The 23,596-nt window shown below is 26.2% G+C and overlaps 3 protein-coding genes across 7 annotated transcripts; all 3 read left to right on the forward strand.

The window, feature by feature from the left end:
- The first annotated feature begins 648 nt into the window (after positions 1-648).
- On the forward strand, positions 649-12,648 carry LOC126857311 (luciferin 4-monooxygenase-like). Of its 5 annotated transcripts, none has more exons than XM_050606611.1 (8): positions 649-1,043; positions 1,154-1,276; positions 9,728-9,932; positions 10,026-10,543; positions 10,622-10,802; positions 10,907-11,131; positions 11,239-11,468; positions 11,556-12,648. In XM_050606611.1, the coding sequence occupies exons 1-8, from the start codon at positions 1,035-1,037 to the stop codon at positions 11,754-11,756; spliced, it is 1,692 nt and encodes a 563-aa protein (XP_050462568.1). In that variant the 5' UTR covers positions 649-1,034; the 3' UTR covers positions 11,757-12,648. The 5 variants fall into 5 exon arrangements, with proteins under 5 accessions (XP_050462568.1, XP_050462569.1, XP_050462571.1 ...); XM_050606612.1 differs by lacking the exons at positions 9,728-9,932; positions 10,026-10,543; positions 10,622-10,802; ... (1 more) ...; positions 11,239-11,468; positions 11,556-12,648 and adding exons at positions 1,450-1,654; positions 1,760-2,271; positions 2,350-2,524; ... (1 more) ...; positions 3,229-3,461; positions 3,554-3,959; XM_050606610.1 differs by lacking the exons at positions 649-1,043; positions 1,154-1,276 and adding exons at positions 9,221-9,345; positions 9,456-9,581.
- On the forward strand, positions 4,790-7,904 carry LOC126857324 (luciferin 4-monooxygenase-like). Its single transcript, XM_050606644.1, has 8 exons — positions 4,790-4,966; positions 5,073-5,198; positions 5,344-5,548; positions 5,654-6,177; positions 6,255-6,434; positions 6,535-6,759; positions 7,139-7,371; positions 7,467-7,904. Exons 1-5 carry the CDS (start codon positions 4,955-4,957, stop codon positions 6,396-6,398), a joined length of 1,011 nt encoding a protein of 336 aa, XP_050462601.1. The 5' UTR covers positions 4,790-4,954; the 3' UTR covers positions 6,399-6,434; positions 6,535-6,759; positions 7,139-7,371; positions 7,467-7,904.
- A 630-nt stretch (positions 12,649-13,278) lies between the features above and the next one.
- Positions 13,279-23,104, forward strand: LOC126857486 (uncharacterized). The gene is made up of 16 exons (XM_050606948.1): positions 13,279-13,417; positions 13,508-13,636; positions 13,786-13,990; positions 14,123-14,649; positions 14,709-14,886; positions 14,970-15,176; positions 15,597-15,826; positions 15,905-16,096; positions 18,884-18,925; positions 19,100-19,216; positions 19,503-19,710; positions 19,945-20,423; positions 21,214-21,391; positions 21,564-21,779; positions 21,998-22,227; positions 22,575-23,104. Exons 1-16 carry the CDS (start codon positions 13,406-13,408, stop codon positions 22,734-22,736), a joined length of 3,312 nt encoding a protein of 1,103 aa, XP_050462905.1. The 5' UTR covers positions 13,279-13,405; the 3' UTR covers positions 22,737-23,104.
- The last annotated feature ends 492 nt before the right edge of the window (positions 23,105-23,596 follow it).

The following is a 23,596-nucleotide window of genomic DNA, read 5'->3' on the forward strand; positions in this document are numbered from 1 at the left end:
GAATCATCGATTATTTACAATTTTCATATATACCCTAATATAAATTATTGTATTTTATTCCCTTATACTTGGAGAATCAGCTAGAATTCTTCGGAAAAATTAATTGTACATAAATAATTCTCATATTATTAATATATAATTAATTTATTGTAAATTTGTCAAACGCGCGAACAAATGCGTTTTTAATTACCTTTTAATTATTATTGATTAAAAAAATACTTTTCAAAGAATCCATATCTTTTATTCGCGATTGATTCTCGATCTTAATAAGTAATGTATATACATGTAATATTAATTAAAATTAAAAAAAAAGAAAATACTCATTAATGGTAAGTTGTTATATATGATTATCGGTTCGTTAGCGCGCGAATTGTATTATTGAAGTACAAATGCACTCAGGGATGCTTATAGTGAAATAAATATATTTTTAAAAAATATATTTTAGAGCAGAATATATATATATATATATATATATATATATATATATATATATATAATATTTCTCTCTTTTTTATTATTAATGAGATGCTGAAAAATCTGATGGAAGATAAAAAGATATACAATAAACATGTGGCACAAAAAATTGTCTAGTTATGTACCATGTGTTTCCAATCAACTTTTATTTATTTATTTACTAACAAACATTTTGAAATAATATACCAAAATACTGTCAAAAATATTTAATTCAAACATGCTAATTTTACGATTTCTGAGAGCAGAAAATTAATCTTTTACTTTTATTTGCGTCATTCTTTTGTAACAAAAATATTTTATTATAAAAAAATGACAAATTAATTTATATCATTAAATTTTTGATCACATATTTTAGAATCAACTCAACAGTATTTTTGATCAAAATATTTTTGTTTAATATTAGGCTAAAAGACATTTCACATCATAACAACACTGCGTCGACAAAAATAAAAGGTTAGTCACCATGTACAATAATATTTTTCTAATTTAAATCAGAACACTTTTAATATCATTACTAAAGTAATACAAAAGTTAAAGAGAAAAATCGAAATACCAGTGACATGGCGCAGGTAAGAAAAAATTATATCTATTTATGCCATAAGATTTATTCTATTAAATATTGAAAAAGATAAAAATGTTATTTTTGATACTAATAACATAATGTTATCGTTTATTTTAGTCAACATCTTTAAATATAGTAGACAATATAGTGATGGGTAAGGAAAGTCCAATCGATGATAATATCAATATAGGAGAATTGATTCTCAAGGCATTTAAAATTAAACCAGATTTTGTTGGCCAAGTACGCATAATATAATAAAAATTAATAATAAAATTAATAATAAAAATTATATTCTATGTAAATTATACAAAAAAAATATTTATTAATTATGATCAGTGAAATGTAAAATTACGAGAGTTTCTTTTAAACAAAAACGCATTACATTATTTTATTGTGATTAATATATATCGTAGGTAGATGCAATTACAGAAGAAGAAAATACATTTCAGCAGATGAGAAAACGAAGCGTAAAATGTGCATTATGGCTGAAGAAAATCGGTGTTCAACGCAACGACATTGTGACAGTGTGCACCTTCAATCATTTGGATGCTTATATACCGTACTTGGCGTCTCTTTATATCGGCGCTATTTTGTCTGTATGGCCAGATGAACACATAGGTAAATTGACTTTTTTCTGAATTTTTGTTCTCTTTATTCTTAAGATTATACATATATATGTATATTTAAATTGGTCTGTAATTAATTGTGTCTAATTATATTTAGGAAATTTGAGATACTTTATCCAAAGTTGTCCAAAAGTAATTTTTACCGATATCGACAAAGCTCCGACAATTCACAATGTGGCAAAAATAATGAACGTTTCTACGAAAATCGTAGTTTTCAAAAAGGAATGCGAAGAGGAAGAGCGATTTGAATCTCTAAATTCCATCTTAAACAATGATTTCGATGAAGACGAAATCGATAAATTTTCTTGTACAAAATTGGAGAGTAGCAAGGACACCGCAGTGATACTGTTTTCTTCTGGTTCAATTGATTATCTTCGTAAACATGTTACAATTCCACATTCATTTTTCATATCTCCATCTAACCAGCACGTACCTATTATGATACCCAATAACGTAGGGATATGGCTCGATTCCTTACACTGGAATATCGGTTTACTTTTGACAATTCGCTGTATTCTTTCGTATGTGAAGGCGATCAAAGTATATAAAGATATAAAAACCATAGCTACATCCCAAGTGAGTCTTTCTGATTCTATACAGAAATATCAGGTAAAGGTCAAATGTTTCATTCTGCTGTTGAAAATGTATAAATTAAAAAAATTTTTGGATTCATATTTTCTTCTTCAGGTAAATTGGTTATTTCTGAAATCTGATGCGTTGAAATATTTTAACTTTAATATTTTTAAAAGTTGCAATATGCCCAGCTTTAAACAATTGCTATTCACTTGTACAACTATTCCGATTATATTTATGCCACGCATTGCCGATGCACTGCCAAAAACTTCTATTATTGTAGCATATTGTATGTATATTTGTTACAAGTATAATTAACGAGATTAATGTTAATGAAGAATAATGGTAACGCAATTTGATTATATTAATATACGCTCATATTGTTTAAGGTTTGCCTGAAACAGGTATAATCACTATTCATCGATTCGATAAAATAAAACGTGATTTGATTTCTTACATGGCTAAAAATGTTAGTTTGTTTTTTGCCGATTTTAATACTGAACTTCCATTGAATGAAGGCAAACTTGGTTATATCCGATGCAATACTCCTTGCTTGACAAACGGCTATTTTGATTCTTCGACCAGAAATATAGTTAGTGCTATCGATAAAAATGGTTAGGCATAATATTGTTTATTTCATTCCGTTATTGAATGTAATATAAAAAATTGCTAAAATAATACAAGTAATTAATATAAAAACATTGATATACATAGAAATACAGAAAATCTTTGATATTAAAGATATATGCACGTATCAATCTTTATAAAATGTAATAAAATTGTCGGATTATTTTTTCTTATATTATAGATTATGTCTATTCTACTACAATTGTTCATTATTATATAAAAAAAGGAATAAATAAAAAATTATATTTTGTTTCTGTTTCTGACAAACATTATAGAAATATGTGTGTGCAACACACATATGTCAAAAAGTTTTGATATATATTTAAATTAGACTTCTAATAAAATAATTTTGTACTTATTTGATAGGATGGTTTCATACCGAAGAAATAGGCACCTATACTAAAGAAAATATCCATATTTTTGAACGAGGTGTGACCGGTCATGTTATAACCTATAAAAATTATCGGTTTTCACCGATAGAACTCGAAAAATTGTTACGTACTCATCCGGCAGTAAGATATGTTGTTGTAGTACCTGTATTTCATCCTTTTGATACTCACCATCCAATGGCGTTGATTATAAGAAAGGAAAACGTAGAGGTTAAGAATTAATGGTTTTTCAAAAAATTTAACAATTATACTAATAAAAAATTGATTTATGAAAAGTTTATTTATTATTTGTTATATTTTAGGTAACAAAAAAAGAGATTATAGAATATGTTGCGGCGAGAGTAGATGATCGTAAGCAGCTTCGCGCGGGAGTGCTCTTTATGGACGATCTACCATCTTTGTATACTGGAGTTTTTGATCGTAAACAAATTTTCTACGAAACGAAGAAGTTTCTTGCTACAAAACAAATTTAATTATTTTTATCGCTATATTTATTTTATCGAGTTTTGAAAATATACGTTACATATGTTTATATAAGTTGACGTTAATATAATGTTTTGCATTCACAGAGATTATGTCGTAAATCAATGTACAATTATAGCATAAGTTGAAAAAGAACTTTAAGAAAGTAATCTATATTTTTTTATTTTATTTAATGAAAATAATTAATAAACGATATTTTTAGCATAATTAGTTCATATTTTTTCAAAGAAATTGACCTGTTATAATGGAGAATAATTTATAAAAATTATTTATTGATTATTCAAAACCTAGCAATGCAATGCAATTTAATTGTTCAATTATTTTGCTCACTAACTTTACATTAAAAAAATTTATAAGAATTTATATGAAGTTAAATAAAAATGTACGTGCGTAAGTTAGTTGAAGTGATGTTGATTATATCAGGAATGCGTTAGTGTTGAAATTAATTCAAATCAAATGAAAAAGAAAAAAAAACCACGCAGAAAATACTATCAGATTAAAAAAATCAGAGTGGTTTAAATATTACGATCAAATCTAATAAAAAACTATGATGATATATAATTTAATAGTTTAGGGTATGTTCTTGGCAGAAATTCGTATTATAAGCAGTCTATAATAAACTAGTAGTCTATAATAAACTAGCAGGCTATATAATGTTCACTACTGATTAGTTTCAGTTTCATTAGTTTTATAAATACAACATATAGGATGATCTAAGTAACATAATTTGTCTATAAAATATCATAAATTTACAAAAAAATATCTGACATTTGCTATATTTATTTCTGATATAAAATATTTGAAAAAATAAAGTAATTATCGGGACAATTTCTTAATTTTATATTACACGTTGTGTAATTGGATGTTAAAAATAAAAAAGAACAGAAAAGATATTATATAAGAAAAAGCCCGTCATTCAAACAAAACAAATTATAAGAAAGCATCATATATCGCACGGTAGAAATAGAAAAAAATTTGGATATATATATATATATATAATTTGTAACATATGTAATTTAACCAATTAAAATATTTTTGTTTAACATTATGCTAAAGGACATTTCACATTATAACAATACTATGTCAATAAAAATAAAAGGTTAATCAACACTGTTACCATGTACAATAACATTATTTTTCTAATTTAAAATCAGAATTCATATCAATATTATTACTGAAGTAATACAAAAGGTAAAGAGAAGTGCCGACATACCAGTAATATGGAATATAAGGTAAAAATTAGATTTATTTACGCCATAAAATTTATTCTCTTAAATATTAAAAAAGATAAAAATGTTGTTTTTGATACTAATAACATAACGTTATCATTTATTTTAGTCAACATCTTTAAATATAGTAGACAATATATTGATTGGTAAGGAAGATCCAATCGATGATAAATGTATCAATATAGGAGAATTGCATTTGAATGCATTTAAGTCCAGACCAGATTTTGTTGGCCAAGTACGCATAATAATAATAATTAAAATTACATTCTATGTAAATTATACAAAAAAATATTAATTATGATCAGGGAAATGTAAAATTACGAGAGTCTTTTAAACAAAAACGCATTACATTATTTTATTGTGATTGATATATATCGTAGGTAGATGCAATTACAAAAGAAGAAAATACATTTCAGCAGATGAGAGAACGAAGCGTGAAGTGTGCATTATGGCTGAAGAAAATCGGTGTTCAACGCAACGATATTGTGACAGTGTGCACCTTCAATCATTTGGATGCTTATATACCGTACTTGGCGTCTCTTTATATCGGCGCTATTTTGTCTGTATGGCCAGATGAACACATAGGTAAATTGACTTTTTTCTGAATTTTTGTTCTCTTTATTCTTAAGATTATACATATATATGTATATTTAAATTGGTCTGTAATTAATTGTGTCTAATTATATTTAGGAAATTTGAGATACTTTATCCAAAGTTGTCCAAAAGTAATTTTTACCGATATCGACAAAGCTCCGACAATTTACAATGTGGCAAAAATAATGAACGTTTCTACGAAAATCATAGTTTTCAAAAAGAAATGCGAAGAGGAAGAGCGATTTAAATCTCTAAATTCCATCTTAAACAATGATTTCGATGAAGACGAAATCGATAAATTTTCTTGTACAAAATTGGAGAGTAGCAAGGACACCGCAGTGATACTGTTTTCTTCTGGTTCAATTGATTATCTTCGTAAACATGTTACAATTCCACATTCATTTTTCATATCTCCATCTAACCAGCAAATACGTCTTATGATACCCAATGAAGCAGGACTGTGGGTCGAAACCTTACACTGGAATATCAGTTTACTTTTGACAGTTCGCTGTATTCTTTCGTATGTGAAAGCGGTCAAAGTATATAAAGTTAACGAATCTGAAATATACTATCTAAAGTATATGAAAATGAATTTTCCTGGTATTTTACAGCAATATAAGGTAAAGTTCAAGTGTTTTATTCTGTTGTTGAAAATGTATAAATTTAAAAATTTTTACTTTTATATTTTCTTCTTCAGGTGAATTGGATATTTCTGAAAAATAGCATGATTCAAAACCTTAATATGGATTTTTTTAAAAGTTGCAATGTTCCCTGCGTTAAACAAATGATATTTGGTTGTAAAATTATTCCATATATAATATGTATATCCCACATATTGTGACTGCGTTGCCAAAAGCTTACGTTATTATGGTATATTGTATGTATATTTATTATAAGTATAATCGACGAGACTAATGATAATGAAGAATAATGATAACATAATTTGATTATTTTTATATACGCTTGTATTGTTTAAGGTTTGCCTGAAGCAGGTATAATCGCTTTTCATCGATTCATAATAAAGGAAAGTCGTATGATTTCTATCGTGTCTAAAAATGTTAATTTGTTTTTTGCTGATTTTAATACTGAATCTCCATTAAAACAATACCAATATGGTTTTGTCCGATGCAAATCTCCGTGCTTGACAAACGGCTATTTTGATCCTTTGACCAGACATATAAATGCTGCTGTCGATGATAATGGTTAGTTGTAACATTGTTTATTTCTTTCCGTTATTGTATATAATATTTAAATTGCTAAAATAATACAAGTAATTAATATAAAAACATTGATATACATAGAAATACAAAAAATCTTTAATATTATATAGTTATATACACGTATCAATCTTTATAAAATATAGTAAAATTGTCAAATTATTTTTTCATGTATTACAGATTATGTTTATTCTATTGCAATTGTTCATTATTATAAAAAAAAGGAATAAATAAAAAATAATATTTTGTTTCTGTTTTTGACAAGCATTATAAAAATATATGTGTGTAACACACATATGTCAAAAAGTTTTGATATATATTTAAATAAGGCCTCTAATAAAATATTATGTACTTGTTTGTTTAGGATGGTTTCACACCGATGAAGTAGGTTTTTATGATAAAGATAATATCTTTGTTTTGGAACGAGGTAAGGCGGGTCAAGTTATATCATATAGAAATTATCGGTTTTCACCGTTAATACTGGAGGACTTGTTACACAAACATCCGGCAATAAAAAAAGTTGCTATAATACCTATATATAATGCTTTCAATAATCATCATCTAATGGCGTTGATTGTGAAAAAAGAAGAAGTAGAGGTTAAGAATTGATGATTTTACAAAAAAAAATTAACAATTATATTAATAAAAAAATTGATTTATGAAAAGTTTACTTATTGTTTGTTATATTTTAGGTAACAGAAAACGAGATTGCAGAACATGTTATGAAAGTAGATCATCGTACGCAGCTTTGCGCGGCAGTGCTGTTTGTACAGAATCTACCACACTTCTTTGCTGGAAATTTGGACCGTAGAAAAATTTGCAAACAAGCGAGGAAGTGCATGTATGCTGTAAACAAAATTTAATTAATTTATATTTATTTTATCTAGTTTTTAAAAATCTACATTACATATGTTTTTATAAGCTATTAATGTAATGTTTTGCATTCGCGATTATATTCAATCAATGTACGATTATAGCATAAGTTGGAAAAATATATTAGACAAAGTAATTTATATTGATTGTTTTATTTAATGAAAATATGATGATAATAGACAATATTTTTACGATAATTAGTTTATAGTTTTTAAAAAAAATTACTTTCAATGGAAGGAAATTTATAGAAATTACTAAATCCGAAATCTAGCAATGTAATAAATCTAGCGATGTAATAAAGAGAATTGTTAAAAATTCAAGATATCTTGCATTTTGTTTTTCCTTACACTATTCTTTTCTCTTTGCTCATGTCTCTATTTTTCTGAAGCAATAAAGTCATTCTTGATTTTGAATGTTTTATAAATCTCCCCGAGTATCGTGTTTTTGATCATATTATGGCGATGGTTTTGCATGTTATATTTACAAGGCTCTTAATGTTATAGCAATTAACTGCCACATTTCAATGAGAGAGCCTTGATCAATTTCTAGAAAATCAGCATTTTATTAATTAATGTTAAAGGTACGCTTTTCTTTGTTTTCTTCATTTTCTGATAATGAAGAGTGATACGTAACTCATTGCATGTATTTTCTGAAAATAGCGAAATTATTATTTGGTAACAACATAGTCTCATTCTCATTACAAATTACTCTCTCATTTATACGTAGATTCTCCACTATGATCTTATAATGATCGATATTTTGTGATCTCGAAATCGATTTCACATTTTTCGTTGGGACTTGATAGCTTTATGTTAAGAATCCTTTTAATGGTAAAATAGAAATTGTCGAGTTAACTGTAAAGTTACGCTTTTGCTTTATAAATTTATGTGATTTTCTTTCTATATTTCTTCACATTCTGCTGCTTGATTTGCTTCCTTTCTCAATATCTACTTATCTATGCTCGACACTGATAATAATAATTAGTTATTATTTTATTTTATTAATTTCATTAATGCAACATATGGGATGATTGAAGTAATACAATTTGTTTATGAAAAACTATAAATTTACTAAAAGTATCTGACATTTGCTATATATATATATAAATCATTTAAAAAAATTAAATAATTATTTAAAAATTTTTAAATTGTTATTTACATTACATATATATTGCTGCGTAATCAGATGTTGCAAAATAAAAAGGAATAAAAAAGATATTATATAAAAAATTTCACTCTAATAAAACAAAACTATAAAAAAATGCACGATATGTCGGTACCATCTTTTCTTTTTATTTATGTTACATTTCTGGCAAAAGTGCATAGTCTTTTAGAATTGTTCCATTTTGAATAAATCTTTATAATAAAAATTGTGGTATATTTACATTATAAATAGAAAGAAATTTTGGCAAGTATATACGTATATATATATATATATATATATATATATATATATATATATATATATATATATATAAGGCACAAAATTATTTATATAATTCAACGATTTTATGATCAAAATATTTTCATTTAACATGTTAAAGGACATTTCATATCATAACAATACAATGTCGGTAGAAATCAAACTTTAGTCACTCTGTTGTTATGCACAGTAATATTATCCTTTTAATAAATTTTCTCTATTGCATTAACATAGAAGATAAAGAGAAACACGGAAATACCAGCAATGGCAACCAAGGTAAAGAAAAATTATATGTTATATGATCCATTAATATCGAATATGATATGAAAGATAAAAAAGAAAATATTCTTTCTTTTATTAATAATATTATCGTATATATATTTCAGTCCACAGTTTCTTTCAAGATAGAAAACAATATATTGTTTGGTAAGGAAGCTCCAATCGATGAATGTATCAATATAGGAGAATTGATTTTGAGCGCATTTAAATCCAGACCAGATTTTGTTGGCCAAGTACGCATAATAATAATTAAAATTTTATTTTACATAAATTATACAAAAAAATATTAATTAATTATCAGTGTAAAGTGTAAAAAATTACATGATTCTATTAAACAAAACGCATTACATTATTTTATTGTGATTGATATACATTGTAGGTAGATGCAATTACAGGAGAAGAAAATACATTCGATCAGATGAGAGAACGAAGCGTAAAATGTGCATTATGGCTGAAGAAATTCGGCGTTCAACGTAACGACATTGTAGTAGTGTGCACGTCTAATTATTTGGATGCTTATATACCGTTTTTGGCCTCTCTTTATATCGACGCTACTTTGATTGTATGGCGTGAAAATCGCCCGAGTAAATTGATCTTTCTTTAATTTTTTTATTTTATCTATCTTTAATGTATCTATATATAGACTATTTTGTATACTTAAACATTAATATTTTCAGTTAATTACCGACACTATATGCGAAGTGGTCCAAAAGTCATTTTTACCGATGTTGATAAAGTTTCATCAATTCTCAATGTGGCAAATATGTTGAATATTTCTACAAAAATTATTGTTTTATTCGAAGAAGAGGAAGAAGAGAAAGAAGAGACAGAGAAAGTCGAATCTATAAATTCCATTTTAATGAATGATTTCGATGAAGCTGAAGTCGATGAATTTTCTTGTATAAAATTGGAGAGTAACAAAGACATCGCGGTGATACTTTTTTCTGTCGGTACAATTGGTGATATACGCAAACATGTGACAATTCCATATGCATTTTTCACATCTCCGTCGAACCAACACGTACCCATTATGTCATCCAATGACGTAGGAATGTGGAACGAATCTTTGCACTGGAATATCAGTTTGCTTTTGACAGTTCGCTGTATTCTTTCATATGTAAAGGCGATAAAAATAAATGAATTTTTATACCCATCGCTTGAAATGTCCTTTTGTAATATTATAGAAAAGTTTAAGGTAATGTTGAACTATATTTCAATCTCTTGTTATGGAAAATGTATAAATTATAAAATTCTTATATTTTTATTTTTTTAGGTAACATGGGTATTTCTGAAAATAAGTATGGGTAATCACTTTTATCATTTTAATGTTTTTAAAAGGTACAATCTTTCTTCTTTGAAACAAATAATATTCGGTGGTAGACTTTCTATATTTCCAACAATTTTCGATAATTTTATCATTTCGCTGCAAAATGCTTCTGTTATTCAAGTGTACTGTATGTATACATTAATTACAAGTATAATCAACAATAAATGATAGTGAAGAAACAATAGTGACGCAATCTAATATTATTAATATATTGTTCTTGTATTGTTTAAGGTTTACCTGAAGTAGGTATGATCACTTACCAAGAAAAAACTGGAAAAAGTGAATCTAGCGGTTACGTGTGTAACAATGTTAATTTGGCAATTACTCATTACATTAGTGGAATTTTATTAGAAGCAAACAAATTGGGTATTATCCAGTGCAAATCTCCGTGTTTAACAAATGGCTGCTTTAGTTCTCTACCTGTAGATTTAATACCTCTTCCCGATGATAATAATGGTTAGTTACAATTTTATTTAATTGATATATATATATATATATATATATATATATCAATTAAATAAAATATATATTAAAATTGTGCTTTTAATAAAATTTTTTTATAGGATGGTTCTGCACTGATGATGTAGGCTACTACGATTCAGATGGTGAACTTTACGTCTTAGATCGTACAAAAAATATTATACAATACAGATATAATTATTTTTTACCAGCAAGCATTGAGCAATTATTACGAAAACATCCAAAAGTGAGAGATTGTGCTGTGATACCTTTATATAATACTTTGGATGTTCACCATCCATTGGCGATTGTTGTACCAAACAAGGGAGCAAAGGTTTAGAATTGATCATTTTATGTCAAATTAAAAATAAATATATTGATAATGAATTAATTTATAAAAAGTTTACTTGTTGTATTTTAGATAGTGCAGGAAGAGTTAATACAATTTGTATCGGAAAATGCAGTGGATTGCTTGAAGCTTCGTGGAGGCGTGCTGTTCAGGCATGCACTAAAATATTTGCGTAATGGACAGTTAGATCGTAGAACTCTTCATAAGTGGGCAAAGGATGACCTACACGATAAAGCATATTTTTCCAGAAAGGCTTCTCAAAAAAAAACTTAATTGGTGTATGTTAGAGAGAGAGGAGAGAGCTAGAGAGAGGAAGAAGTTTCTAAAAAAATTTAATTGATTTATATTAGCGCTCTAATTATTTTACGGTCAAGAAATAGATATTATTTAAACAAGCTGATATATGATTGTCAGGTTACATAATATGATAGAATTTTAATGTGCACTTATAATTTAAATATATGACGCATTTGCCACAGACCTTAGGCTTTCAGTAAAAAATAGATATATATATATATATATTATATACCTACATATATATGTATATATTGCATCGTCAATACATGTAGTAACAGGTATTTTTTTTTATTATTTCAATACAGTTTTTAATAATGCTAATATTTAATAATGCATATATGCTAATATGTAAATTAATTATCGAATTGCGAACGTGACATACTCGCGCGCATAGTGTGGTGCTTATTTTTCTTCATAGCAGAATTTCTTTATATCTACATGTCCTAGAATAAAAACTTATATTAGGTTTTCATTTTATTTTTAAGTTTCTTATTAAAAAAATTATTTGTACATGATATTTAATAGAAAAATTAAGATATTTTTAAATTATAATAAATATTCATTTTATACTAAGATATACATAAGATATTTATTTTAATTATATATAAGTTTTGTGAAATAGTTTTAAAATATGCTTCATGAATTTTAATGTCGATGATGACTAGAAACACATATACCTGGAATTTTATTCTTGTACAATATATAAAAAAGAGAGATAATAGTGAAGTTACTTTATTTTCTTTTTTCAATTAAAAAAAAATAGTTTGCCAAATCAAGCTGTTCACATATTTAATATTGTATCAGTGCATGTATGGAATGAATGTTACAAATATTTAATCGTTTTCGTATTAAAAGTTTCTCGACAAAAATTTTTGTGTAATTATTTCGTATACTTATTACATTGTAGTCATAAACTTTATTTTATTTATATAATGTTTTTTAAATTTATCCTATTATACTTTGTTTGTGGAATTATTTCAAAAGTCATATTAAAGAACACGAAAATAAATAAAACTATACATATAAATTTGTCTCAATAATATAATAAAATTTAATATAAAATTTAGAATAAAATTTTTAACGTAAATAGCATTAATTAATTTATTGAGCAATATTTTTATCATCGAAATCTGTAAAGAAATAATATACAAAGATAATAAAATAATAATCTAAATTAGACATTTTCTAAAAAAATATTGCTTTAATTAAATTTATATTTCTTGCATTATTTGTAAATAATATGTAAGTAATAATGTATATAATTAAATGTATATAATATGTATAATATGTATATAATAAATAATTAACTATAAAATTTTTTAATAGATTAAGACTTTTCGAAATCGATATTATCATCAAATTAATACACTAAATTTATAACGCATAGATTTATAGAATATTCAATTTCTCAGCATTTCTGATCAAAATATTTTCGTACAACATTGAAGGACACTATACATTATCAATACGACCTCGATCAAAATTAGACGTTAGTCGCACAGTATGTCCGTGATAATAAACAGTAATAGTCTTCTCTTTTAATTCTTTTTATTTCGATTTTAAAGTATTTTTAATATTATTACTGCAGTAACATAAATAAAAAGAAATACTATATTCATAATAATATGGCACATGGAGTAAGAAAAAATTATATATATAGTCATAAGATTCTATTTTATAAAATTTTTAAAGGCAAAGAAACATTATTGATTCTATACATATTTTAGCCCGTAGTTCCTTTTAAAATAGAAGATAATATATTGATTGGAGAAGAAGATCCAATTAATGACACATGCATCAATGTCGGAGAATCAATTTTGAACGCATTTAAATCCAGACCGGATTTTATTGGCCAAGTATGACGCGTACTAATAATAATTAAAATTATGTTGCACAGAAATATACAAAAAAAAAAAAAAATTATAAATTATCAATGCAAAACTACATAATTCTAAATACAATGCATTACATTATTTTATTGCGATGTGATTGCTATCTGTCGTAGGTGGATGCAATAACAGGAACAGAAAATACATTCCAGCAGATGAGAGAAAGGAGCGTAAAATGTGCATTATGGCTGCAAAAATTAGGTGTACAACGCAATGACGTTATAATAGTGTATTCTCACAATAGTTTGAATACTTATATACCGTTCTTAGCGACTCTGTACATCGGGGCTATTTTGTCTGTATGGAATGAAAGTCGAACGAGTAAGTAAATTTTTTTCTGAATTTCTGTCTTATTTATGTTCTGTTTTATTATTATGACAATATGTATGTGTATATACGCTAGTTTATATAATTGATTAATTAATTATATTAATTGTGTGTAATTATTTTTAGTGAATTTAAGATACTTCTTGGTGGAAAGTAGGCCAAAGATAATTTTTACCGATTTGGACAAAACTCCGTTTATTCTGAAAATGGCAGAGATAATGAACATTTCTACAAAAATCGTAATTTTTGAAGAAGAGGAAAAAAAGGAAGGCAAAGCAAATAGAGAAAACAAATTTATATCTATGGAATCAATATTAAACAGCGCTTTTAAAAATACTGAAATCGACAAATTTTCTTGCATAGAATTGAAAAGTAGCAAAGATACCGCGATGATAATATTTTCCTCTGGTGTAACTGGTACGATTCCCAAAGATGTGGTAATTCCTCATGCATTTTTCACAGCACCGTCAAGTCATGAGACACCCGTTATGGTATCCGATGATATCGGCCTATGGATCACATCCTTAGGTTGGAATATTAATTTTCTCTTGACAGTTCGTGCTGTACTTTCCTACGTGAAAGCCATTAAATTTCATGGATTGTTTAACAGGGATGATGGATCTTTTTTATGTAGCTTGATAGAAAAGTATAAGGTAATATATATTAATCTCTTGTTGAAGAGATAAAATCTTTACGTATTTCTTTTTTTCAGGTAACTTGGCTATTTCTTGAAACTAAAATGTGTTCCCAATTTTCAGCATTTGACATCTTTGATAATTATGACATCTCTTCCTTGAAACAAGTGCTAATTGGCGGTAACCCACTTCCATATGATATTTATGAAAACTTTATCTATGCGTTTCCAAATGCCTTTGTTATTCAAGTATATTGTGTGTATATTTGTTACAAATATAATCTACAATCAATGATAGTGATGCAAAATCGAATATTAATGGTTCTTATATTATTTAAGGTCTGCCTGAAACAGGTGTGATCGCTTATCAGCGAAAGATAAAAGAATTCATATTTACTGTGGGTAAAAATATTCACTTAGTATTTGTTGACGTAAACAAGTATCAACCCGTAAAAGCATACAACATTGGCGTGCTTTGGTGCAAATCTCCGTCTTTGTTAAATGCCTATTCTATATCTACCATGTTGACAGTTACTGATGACAATGGTTAGTTATAACTTTTCTAATTTAATTTTAAAATTACAATGTATAAAATGTCTGGAATTATAAATAATTAATAAGAAAATTTATGCGGACATTTATGCTATCATGAAGTAAATCTCTCATTGTTACTGATTATATATATTTTCAATTATTTTAAATAATAAAGAAATTATCGGATCACTTTTTGTAGAGTTTATACATTTTTTCATACAACTGTTTAAAATAGTTATAAAATAAAAAAATAAAAAAGGAGATTTGATATCTCAATTTTTCTTATCTCACATTGCTCCTTAATATTTAATCTAATGCATACTCTTGAGAAGTATATAGTTTTCAAATATATATATATATATATATAGTCAATAATTTATCTTATATTTATTCAAATTATACTTGTGTGATGAAATATTGCCTGTTGCTCAGGATGGTTCCGTACCGAAGATGTGGGCTATTATGAACCAAATGGTAGTTTCTTCATTCTTGATCGAGGTGAACATCTTATAAAATTTATAAACCATCAGTTTTCACCGGTAGCACTTGAGTTTATACTAACATGTCATCCGGAAGTATTAACAGCTGCTGTAGCACCTATATGGGATATTTTTGATGGGCAACATTCAATGGCGTTAATTATACGAAAAAAGAAATCAAAGGTTCAAACTTAATTTTATTTCTCGTAAAATCAAGCAAATTTATTTATGCAGAATTTACATTTCTATTCTACATTTTAGGTGACAGAAGAGGAGCTGAAGCAATACGTTGTGAAATATTCGAATTGCAATTGCATGCATCTTCATGCGGGCGTAGTATTTGTCACAAGCCTTCCATTTCTTCCAAATGGATTTTTTGATCGTAAAGAAATTTCTAAAATAGCAAACGAAAACTTCAATAGAATAAAATTATCTGGCCTTCGCGAAACATTTGTATAGAACTGTTTCTAAATATATAAGCAAACATATATAATATAATGAATTTTACTGAAAATGCTGACATGAATTTAATCTTTTAACGTTTGTTCTTTTTATCTTTTGTATTTTTTATTGCGCACTTGTGTCACATTACGCGTAGTTAATTAAATGTTTAAAGAAGTATCCATATTAATTTTCGAAAATTGCGATAATATTGCTTGTGCGGAAAAATTGATCATTTATTTCATTTATAAGAGATCTTTTCTCCGAAGCTTCTCATAAGAGCAAGTATTTTAAATATTATATTGTTTCTTTGATTTAAAAACAGTAATAACTGGGAGAAATATTAGAATACTAGACTTGTAGATAGAGATCTTTTTACAAGCTGTAATATAATAATAATGTTGCTCTTACTCACGAGATTACTCTGTAATAAAATTAAGTACTTTTTTAAGCAAAGAAATTTAATGTATTCAACATTACAAGTATTAAATTTATTATTTTTAAAAGAATGTTATTAATTTAATGTTAATCATTTATCATCTGGAGATTAGGAAATATCTACCATCACAACAAATTATGTGTTAATATTTCACAATTTGAATTACATATAAAAGTTTTCAAAATATTGAAAATATTATCCTTTTGCGTACTATTATTAATGCACGTTTTATTCGGTAAAATACATAACATTTATACATGACGTCGTGATTGACGTATTGCAATGTATCTGTTTTTCTCATTTTGCCATTTAGATAACATTAATTTTTCTAAGTCCGAGGCATGATTAATCAATTTCTCAAGGTGGATTATATAAAAAAATATTCATTATCATCTTTGAAAATCATATTTTGTGGCGATGCAATATTCGAGTCAAAAACACAGAAAGAAATGAGATATATTTTACCGCATGTTCAAATATTACAAGCTTATGGTAGGTATTGATGGTGATGAATAACATGATGGATGAGTATATAAGCTTCGTGCAGGAGTAATATTTCTGGATGTTTTTTCCTATTCAGAAAAAATCTCCAGAAAAGAATTGAAAACAATGGCTAAAAAACTAGCGATTGAATAAAATAATGAATTATATTTATATTATAATAATTATACTAAATATTATATTCATATATGTAATTAAAGATATTAAAAATTTTTTGAAGTAAAATGAGAAGTAAATTTATAATAATTACAATTTAGCAATTATATTAAATAATAACCATATATGAAGCAGCAAAAGAGAGATAATGTTAAGAGATAACAAATAAAAACATGTGTCTCTATTTAGAAAGATTACAAAACTGTAAAAAGATGATAATATGTGAGCAGTTCAATCAAATACGTCATATCTAAATAATTTATGTTTCGTGTTTTTTAGAAAAAAATATATTTAAAAAATATGTAATATATAAATATATTTTTAAAATAATTTAAAATTAAATATAAATAATTTAAAAGTAATTAAAAATATTTATAAAAATATTTATTTTAAATTTACCTATATTTTACATATATTACTATTTTTGCTTAATATATGTTTGTTTTATTTTAATAATTTAAGATATACATATATGAATATAATATTTAGTATAATTATTATAATATAAATATAATTCATTATTTTATTCAATCGCTAGTTTTTTAGCCATTGTTTTCAATTCTTTTCTGGAGATTTTTCCTGCTTCTTATAGCTGAACTGGCTGCATAGTGGGCTTAGTTCAAAGTTTAATTTTTTCTCTTCACGTTGAAGGATAAACGATAACTAGTATAACCAATTCAAATATCAAAAAAAAATCTTTCATCTCGTATAAAATAGAAGATAAAAGGAATGACTTTCTATATTTGATAACAGTTGCGTTGTAAATATCAAGATTATATAAGATATACTCAGATGATATGTGAATACGCAGATACGTGGATGATATAACACTGCGAGTTTTCACACAGTCACGATATATCATTCAAACACTTTTTAAAGCGTATTCTCATCATAATATTACTATAATAGAAAAGCTTTTTTTTTTTTCGTGAACAGTGTACGCAATTATTTTAAAAAATAAGTTAATATTGAACCGTGTAAATAAAAACTTTTAATTAGTTCTTTCGAGACGAGTAATCAATAAGCAGCTGTGCACAAAACATTGTTTTATTTTCGATTGGTATGTTTTTTTGTTGCAATATTTCTTAAAGTATTGTATTTTGTGCAAATCCGATTGTCAATATGTACTTAATTCTATTTTAGTAAATTTTAATTTTTATGATGATATTTATCTTTATATTTTTCAGTCTAAAAATATTTTAATTTTTAAGTAGAGTAATTTTTAGATAATAACATCTCTCTCTCTCTCTCTCTCTCTCTCTCTCTCTCTCTCTCTGTCTCTCTCTCTCTCTCTCTCTCTCTCTGTGTCTGTGTGAATAATATACGTAATCCAGCATTTTTATTTAATTTTTTTTTTTATTTTATTTCACTTTGTGGATAAAATTTGTGATATAAGCAATTTTCTGTTCTTGAAAATATTTATTTTTTTTTGACAAACAAATATAAAAATAAAAATTAAAGGAATTTAGAATTTAAGAAAATTTCTCAAACCATTATTTTAATCGTTAATATTTAATTAAAATATTTTATATAAAAATTCTTATTATATATATTATATTGTACTATATTATACATTCTTCAAATCCAAACATTTTATATAAATATTTCATTCAATATACATATCAATTGAGAAAGAGATCAAAGAGGAGGAAGCTGCTATGTCGCTATTTAATTTATGTTCAACATTTTATGCTAGAATCTAAAACTCCAATATCTCTAACAAAATGACTACAAACGACTCGAGGGTAAGTACAAAAACATATGCGTGCCTATATTATAATTAATATTTTTATGTAATATTTAAATAAAAAGTCAATGTAGCGTAAAACTATAGATTAAAAGCACGAGATGCACATTTGCTATAAAGACATGCAAAGTACTGTATTTTTTTTATTATCATATTTATTTACTATTTTCAGACTTTTACTGTGGAAAATAATGTTTACAAGGGGAAAATAATATCTACATATAATTACAAGAGTATTGGAGAAATAATGTGGGATAAGATTAAAAGTCATGGCGATAAAATTGTACACGTAAGTCAACATTTAGATATGATATGATATTAAATATGATATCAATATTGAATGTTAAAAAAAAAACAATTTTCAAAGCTAATAGTGCCTAAGTAAGTAAAAAATAATGTTAAAACAAAAAAATACGTGCAATTTAGATATTAAATAATTTCATAACGTAAACATTTTCAAGAAATTACATGACAGATACTTTAAAAGCATCCAATGTCATTTTAATTATGATTAAACAATTTTCAATAAAACGCATATTTTTAAAACACTTTATAGAATAACAATAATGTTATAGTTGGACGCATGCACTGAACAAATAGTTACATATGCTGAGTTACAAGACAAAATCGTAAGATGCGCGTTGTGGCTACAAAAGCAAGGAATTAAACCCAACGATGTTATCAGTGTGTGCACAAGTAATCATCTTAATTCTATTGTACCCTGCTTGGCAGCAATTTATATCAATGCTATATTTAATCCGTGGAACGAAAACATGGACTTGAGTGAGTTCTCCTGCAGTGACAGTTAAAAACATTGCCTTATATTTTATAATCAAATAATAATCAAAAGTAATTTAATTCCAACATTGGCAAATATTATTTTAGCTATTCTGAATAAATTATATTTTATCTTATTTATTATTTAATTATGTACTTATCTACATATTATTTATTTAATTTAATTTTTTTTTTAATTTTATATAGTCTTTATTAATTATATGTTCTGTTTGTCATTAGAAAACACGCTGCACGTCATGCGGCTTACTACTCCGAAAGTAATATTCTGCACCGAGAAGTCCATAAACGTTATCTTGAGGGCGATAAAAGAAAGTAACAGCAATCCTACTATTGTGATTTTTTGCGATCGCAATTTTGATGTAATTTCATTTTCCGATATTTTGAACACGTACAGCGATGCGGAAGTGGCGACTTTCCAATATATCGAGTGCAATGACATGAAAAAAACAATGTGCATCGTGCATTCGTCAGGCACCACGGGGCCGCCAAAAGGCGTTGAAATATCCAATTATAGTCTGTTGAATATAAGCGAGGTTAAATACATAGATTTTACCAATGCAGTGTTGATTTGGTTCTCATCACTTTATTGGATAACTGGAATAATAATGAATTTGATGGCGATCGCTCAGGGTGCCAAAATAATCATTTATCCGGAATTCGATGAAGAAATGTTGTGCCTATTAATCGAAAAATACAAGGTGGGAGTTGTGAAGAAAAATTTATGGCAACTGCTTGCGATAAGCTTTATCTTTCACTTTACATAACTAAACATAAAAAACAAAAAATTCTTTATATAAAGAGTAAAAAACTTAATCTTTCCATTATCATAAACGCATGTGAATAATTTTAAATTTGTTTCTTTATAACTTCTAAAAATGATAACTAAGATATATCTGCATAATTGAAGATAACTAAAAAATTATTGCGTATTATATACATGTTATATAAATAACAATATATTATTTGTTAATATAATTTTTTTATTTAAAAATATGTTTTATTTAAATAATGTATTGCTTAAGCAAATCTTTTTTTTTAATGTTTTTAATATTGTGTAAATTGATCTCTCTTATAAAAATGTTTATTATATATTATCCCATTTTGTGTAATGCGTCGCCTACAATAGGTGTAATAAACTCTAAGTGTAAGAAATTAACCAATCATATTCGATTATTCTTTTCACATTCAATTGTGATTGGTCAATTTCTTATGCTTAAAGCTTACTATTTATTGTAGACGATATAAAACCTTTACATTATTTGAAAACTTGCATTTGTGAATAAGAGAGTCTATTACAACAATTATTTACATGCTAAATATTATTATAATTTAAACAAATTTAAGTTATAATATATAAAAAATCATTTTTACATACTACAATAATATTATTTATTAGGTAAATTAATTAATATACGCACACGTTAAGCTTTTGTTTACGTAGTAATAATATAATGCAAAAGCATGAATCTTTTTTTATCTTACTATTAGATAACTACAACTTTTCTAAGCACAAGCATGATGAACCGGTGTCTCAAAGCGGGTTACATAAAAAAATTTTCTTTATCATCTTTAAAAGTCATAACTTTCAGTGGTGCAAAAATTAATGCAAAAGTACAAGAAGAAATAAAATGTATCTTACCACATGTCGAAATAGTACAAGTTTTTGGTAAGTTCTTATTATTCTAATATAATTATAAATATATTATAAAAATATTAATATATTATAAAAATAATAATATATACCTACATATAAAATTATAGATATAAAACAAAAATAAGACACAAAATTTAGCAACAGAATATTAGTGAAAACTTAGCAACATGTTTCCTGTTTTTAGGGATGACAGAATTAGGTGGATTCGGATCAATCCAGTGCTCGAATCATAAGAATGGATCTTGCGGAACAGTAGTCCCGTATGTACAAATGAAAATTGTGGAAAATGGAAAAGTTCTTGACCCAAACCAATTGGGAGAATTGTGGATAAAGACGCCGACCATGATGAATGGCTATTACAAAAATCTTGAAGCGACAAAAAACATTGTTGATGAACAAGGTAAAAATATTATGTAATATCTCATATTAATAATGTATTCTCCCTTCTTTTCAAAGGCTCTTGATATTAACACATATTGTCAAGATTATGATCCTAAGTGATTTCTAATAAAATATCTATGTAATATAATGTAATATAATAATATATTACATGTAGTATTAACTATTATATTGTACTATTATAGTATTACTATGAAAATAAACTCAACTCTCTTGTAGGATGGTTACATTCAGGTGACATTAGTTATTTCGATGAAGATGGAGAACTCTTTGTTATTGATAGAATAAAGGAACTTATAAAATACAGAGGATACCAAATTTCACCTGGAGAAATCGAAAGTGTCTTAATATCGCATCCAGGAGTATTTGAAGTCGCAGTGACAGCAGTTCCTCATGCAACAGACGATGAACATCCTATTGCTTATGTCATCAAGGTGCCGGGAGCCGAGGTGCAATCTTGTTGCAAATTTGATAAGATTCCAGAGCGAGTGTTCATGAAATAGAAATTTTTACTTCATGATTTACCAATTGCACTGAAATATTAATCTTCCAAAAAATTAAAAAAATTTTTTTTAATAGACCTATTATAGTTTTAAGATTGTTTGATTCTTTAAATATGTTAATGAACGTGTAAATTTCTTTCTCTTATAATAAATTACAGGTTAATTTAAATATTAATTGCATATGTGGGTTAAGATAATTATTTTTATAAATTATTTTCTAATGCAAAGTATAAAATATTTTTTAAAATCAAGTAATTATTAATACATTGTAATGATCAAATTGTTATATGTAGGTGACGGAACAAGAATTAATAGATATGGTGGCAAATAGTATGATGGATCAATACAGGCTTCGTGCTGGAGTGATATTTCTGAATGCTTTACCACGTACAAGTTCAGGAAAAATTGCGAGGATAGAATTAAAAGCTATGGCTAAGAAACTAGCTGTGGAATAAAAAAGGACTAATTATATGATTAATTATATGACTAATTATATTTTTTATAATTATTATTGTAATATTACAAAGTTATAATTTAATCTTTTCCGTATAACTAAACATTTATAACATTTATACATACATATATCGTTAGAAAATTCTTCCTAAATTATAGATGAATAAAAATGGATTAAATACATATATTTAAAGACAATAAAAAATAGTGTATTAATATACACAATAGAGTAATTCATTTATCTTTTAATCACTCAAAAATAGAATGTGTAACTAAACAGGTTTAGTGCATATTATAATCTGTATTTTATATATTTTGTATATGTTTATGATTTGTGTGTTAATTCAAATAAATAAAATAAATAAAAAGATAGTTAATAGAGATGTGCGCTTATCTTCAAATCTTCTTTCTTTACCATTACGCTTCTTTTTCTTTATCCGGTTAGATAGATCCAATCATTTCAGTGTTCAACTTGCAAAAAAAAATACACTTTTTCATTGAGTTTAAATCGATACTTATTTATGTATAAAAAAAAACTATAAAATCTACATATGCATGTGCATATCTCTTGTATAACTTATCATTTCTTTCTGCTGTCTTTATCATAATTTCCGTCATTACATAGTTTTATGCACATCCCTCTTACCAGAGAAAATACTTTATGTCTGTAAAATATAAATGAATGCAATATGATGCAACTTAAGTGTTCAATATGCGTTTTCTCAGCTCTCCGCGCGATTTTTCTTTCCACGAATTCTCGGAAAAATACTGTAAAGACAGCTCAAATCGTAATAAGTACGAATCATAATAAGATACGTTATTTTCTGTTCACAATAGTCCGTGAGATTTTATTATGACAGAG

Source organism: Cataglyphis hispanica, chromosome 21 (assembly GCF_021464435.1).
Source record: "Cataglyphis hispanica isolate Lineage 1 chromosome 21, ULB_Chis1_1.0, whole genome shotgun sequence".
Lineage (NCBI taxonomy): Eukaryota > Metazoa > Arthropoda > Insecta > Hymenoptera > Formicidae > Cataglyphis > Cataglyphis hispanica.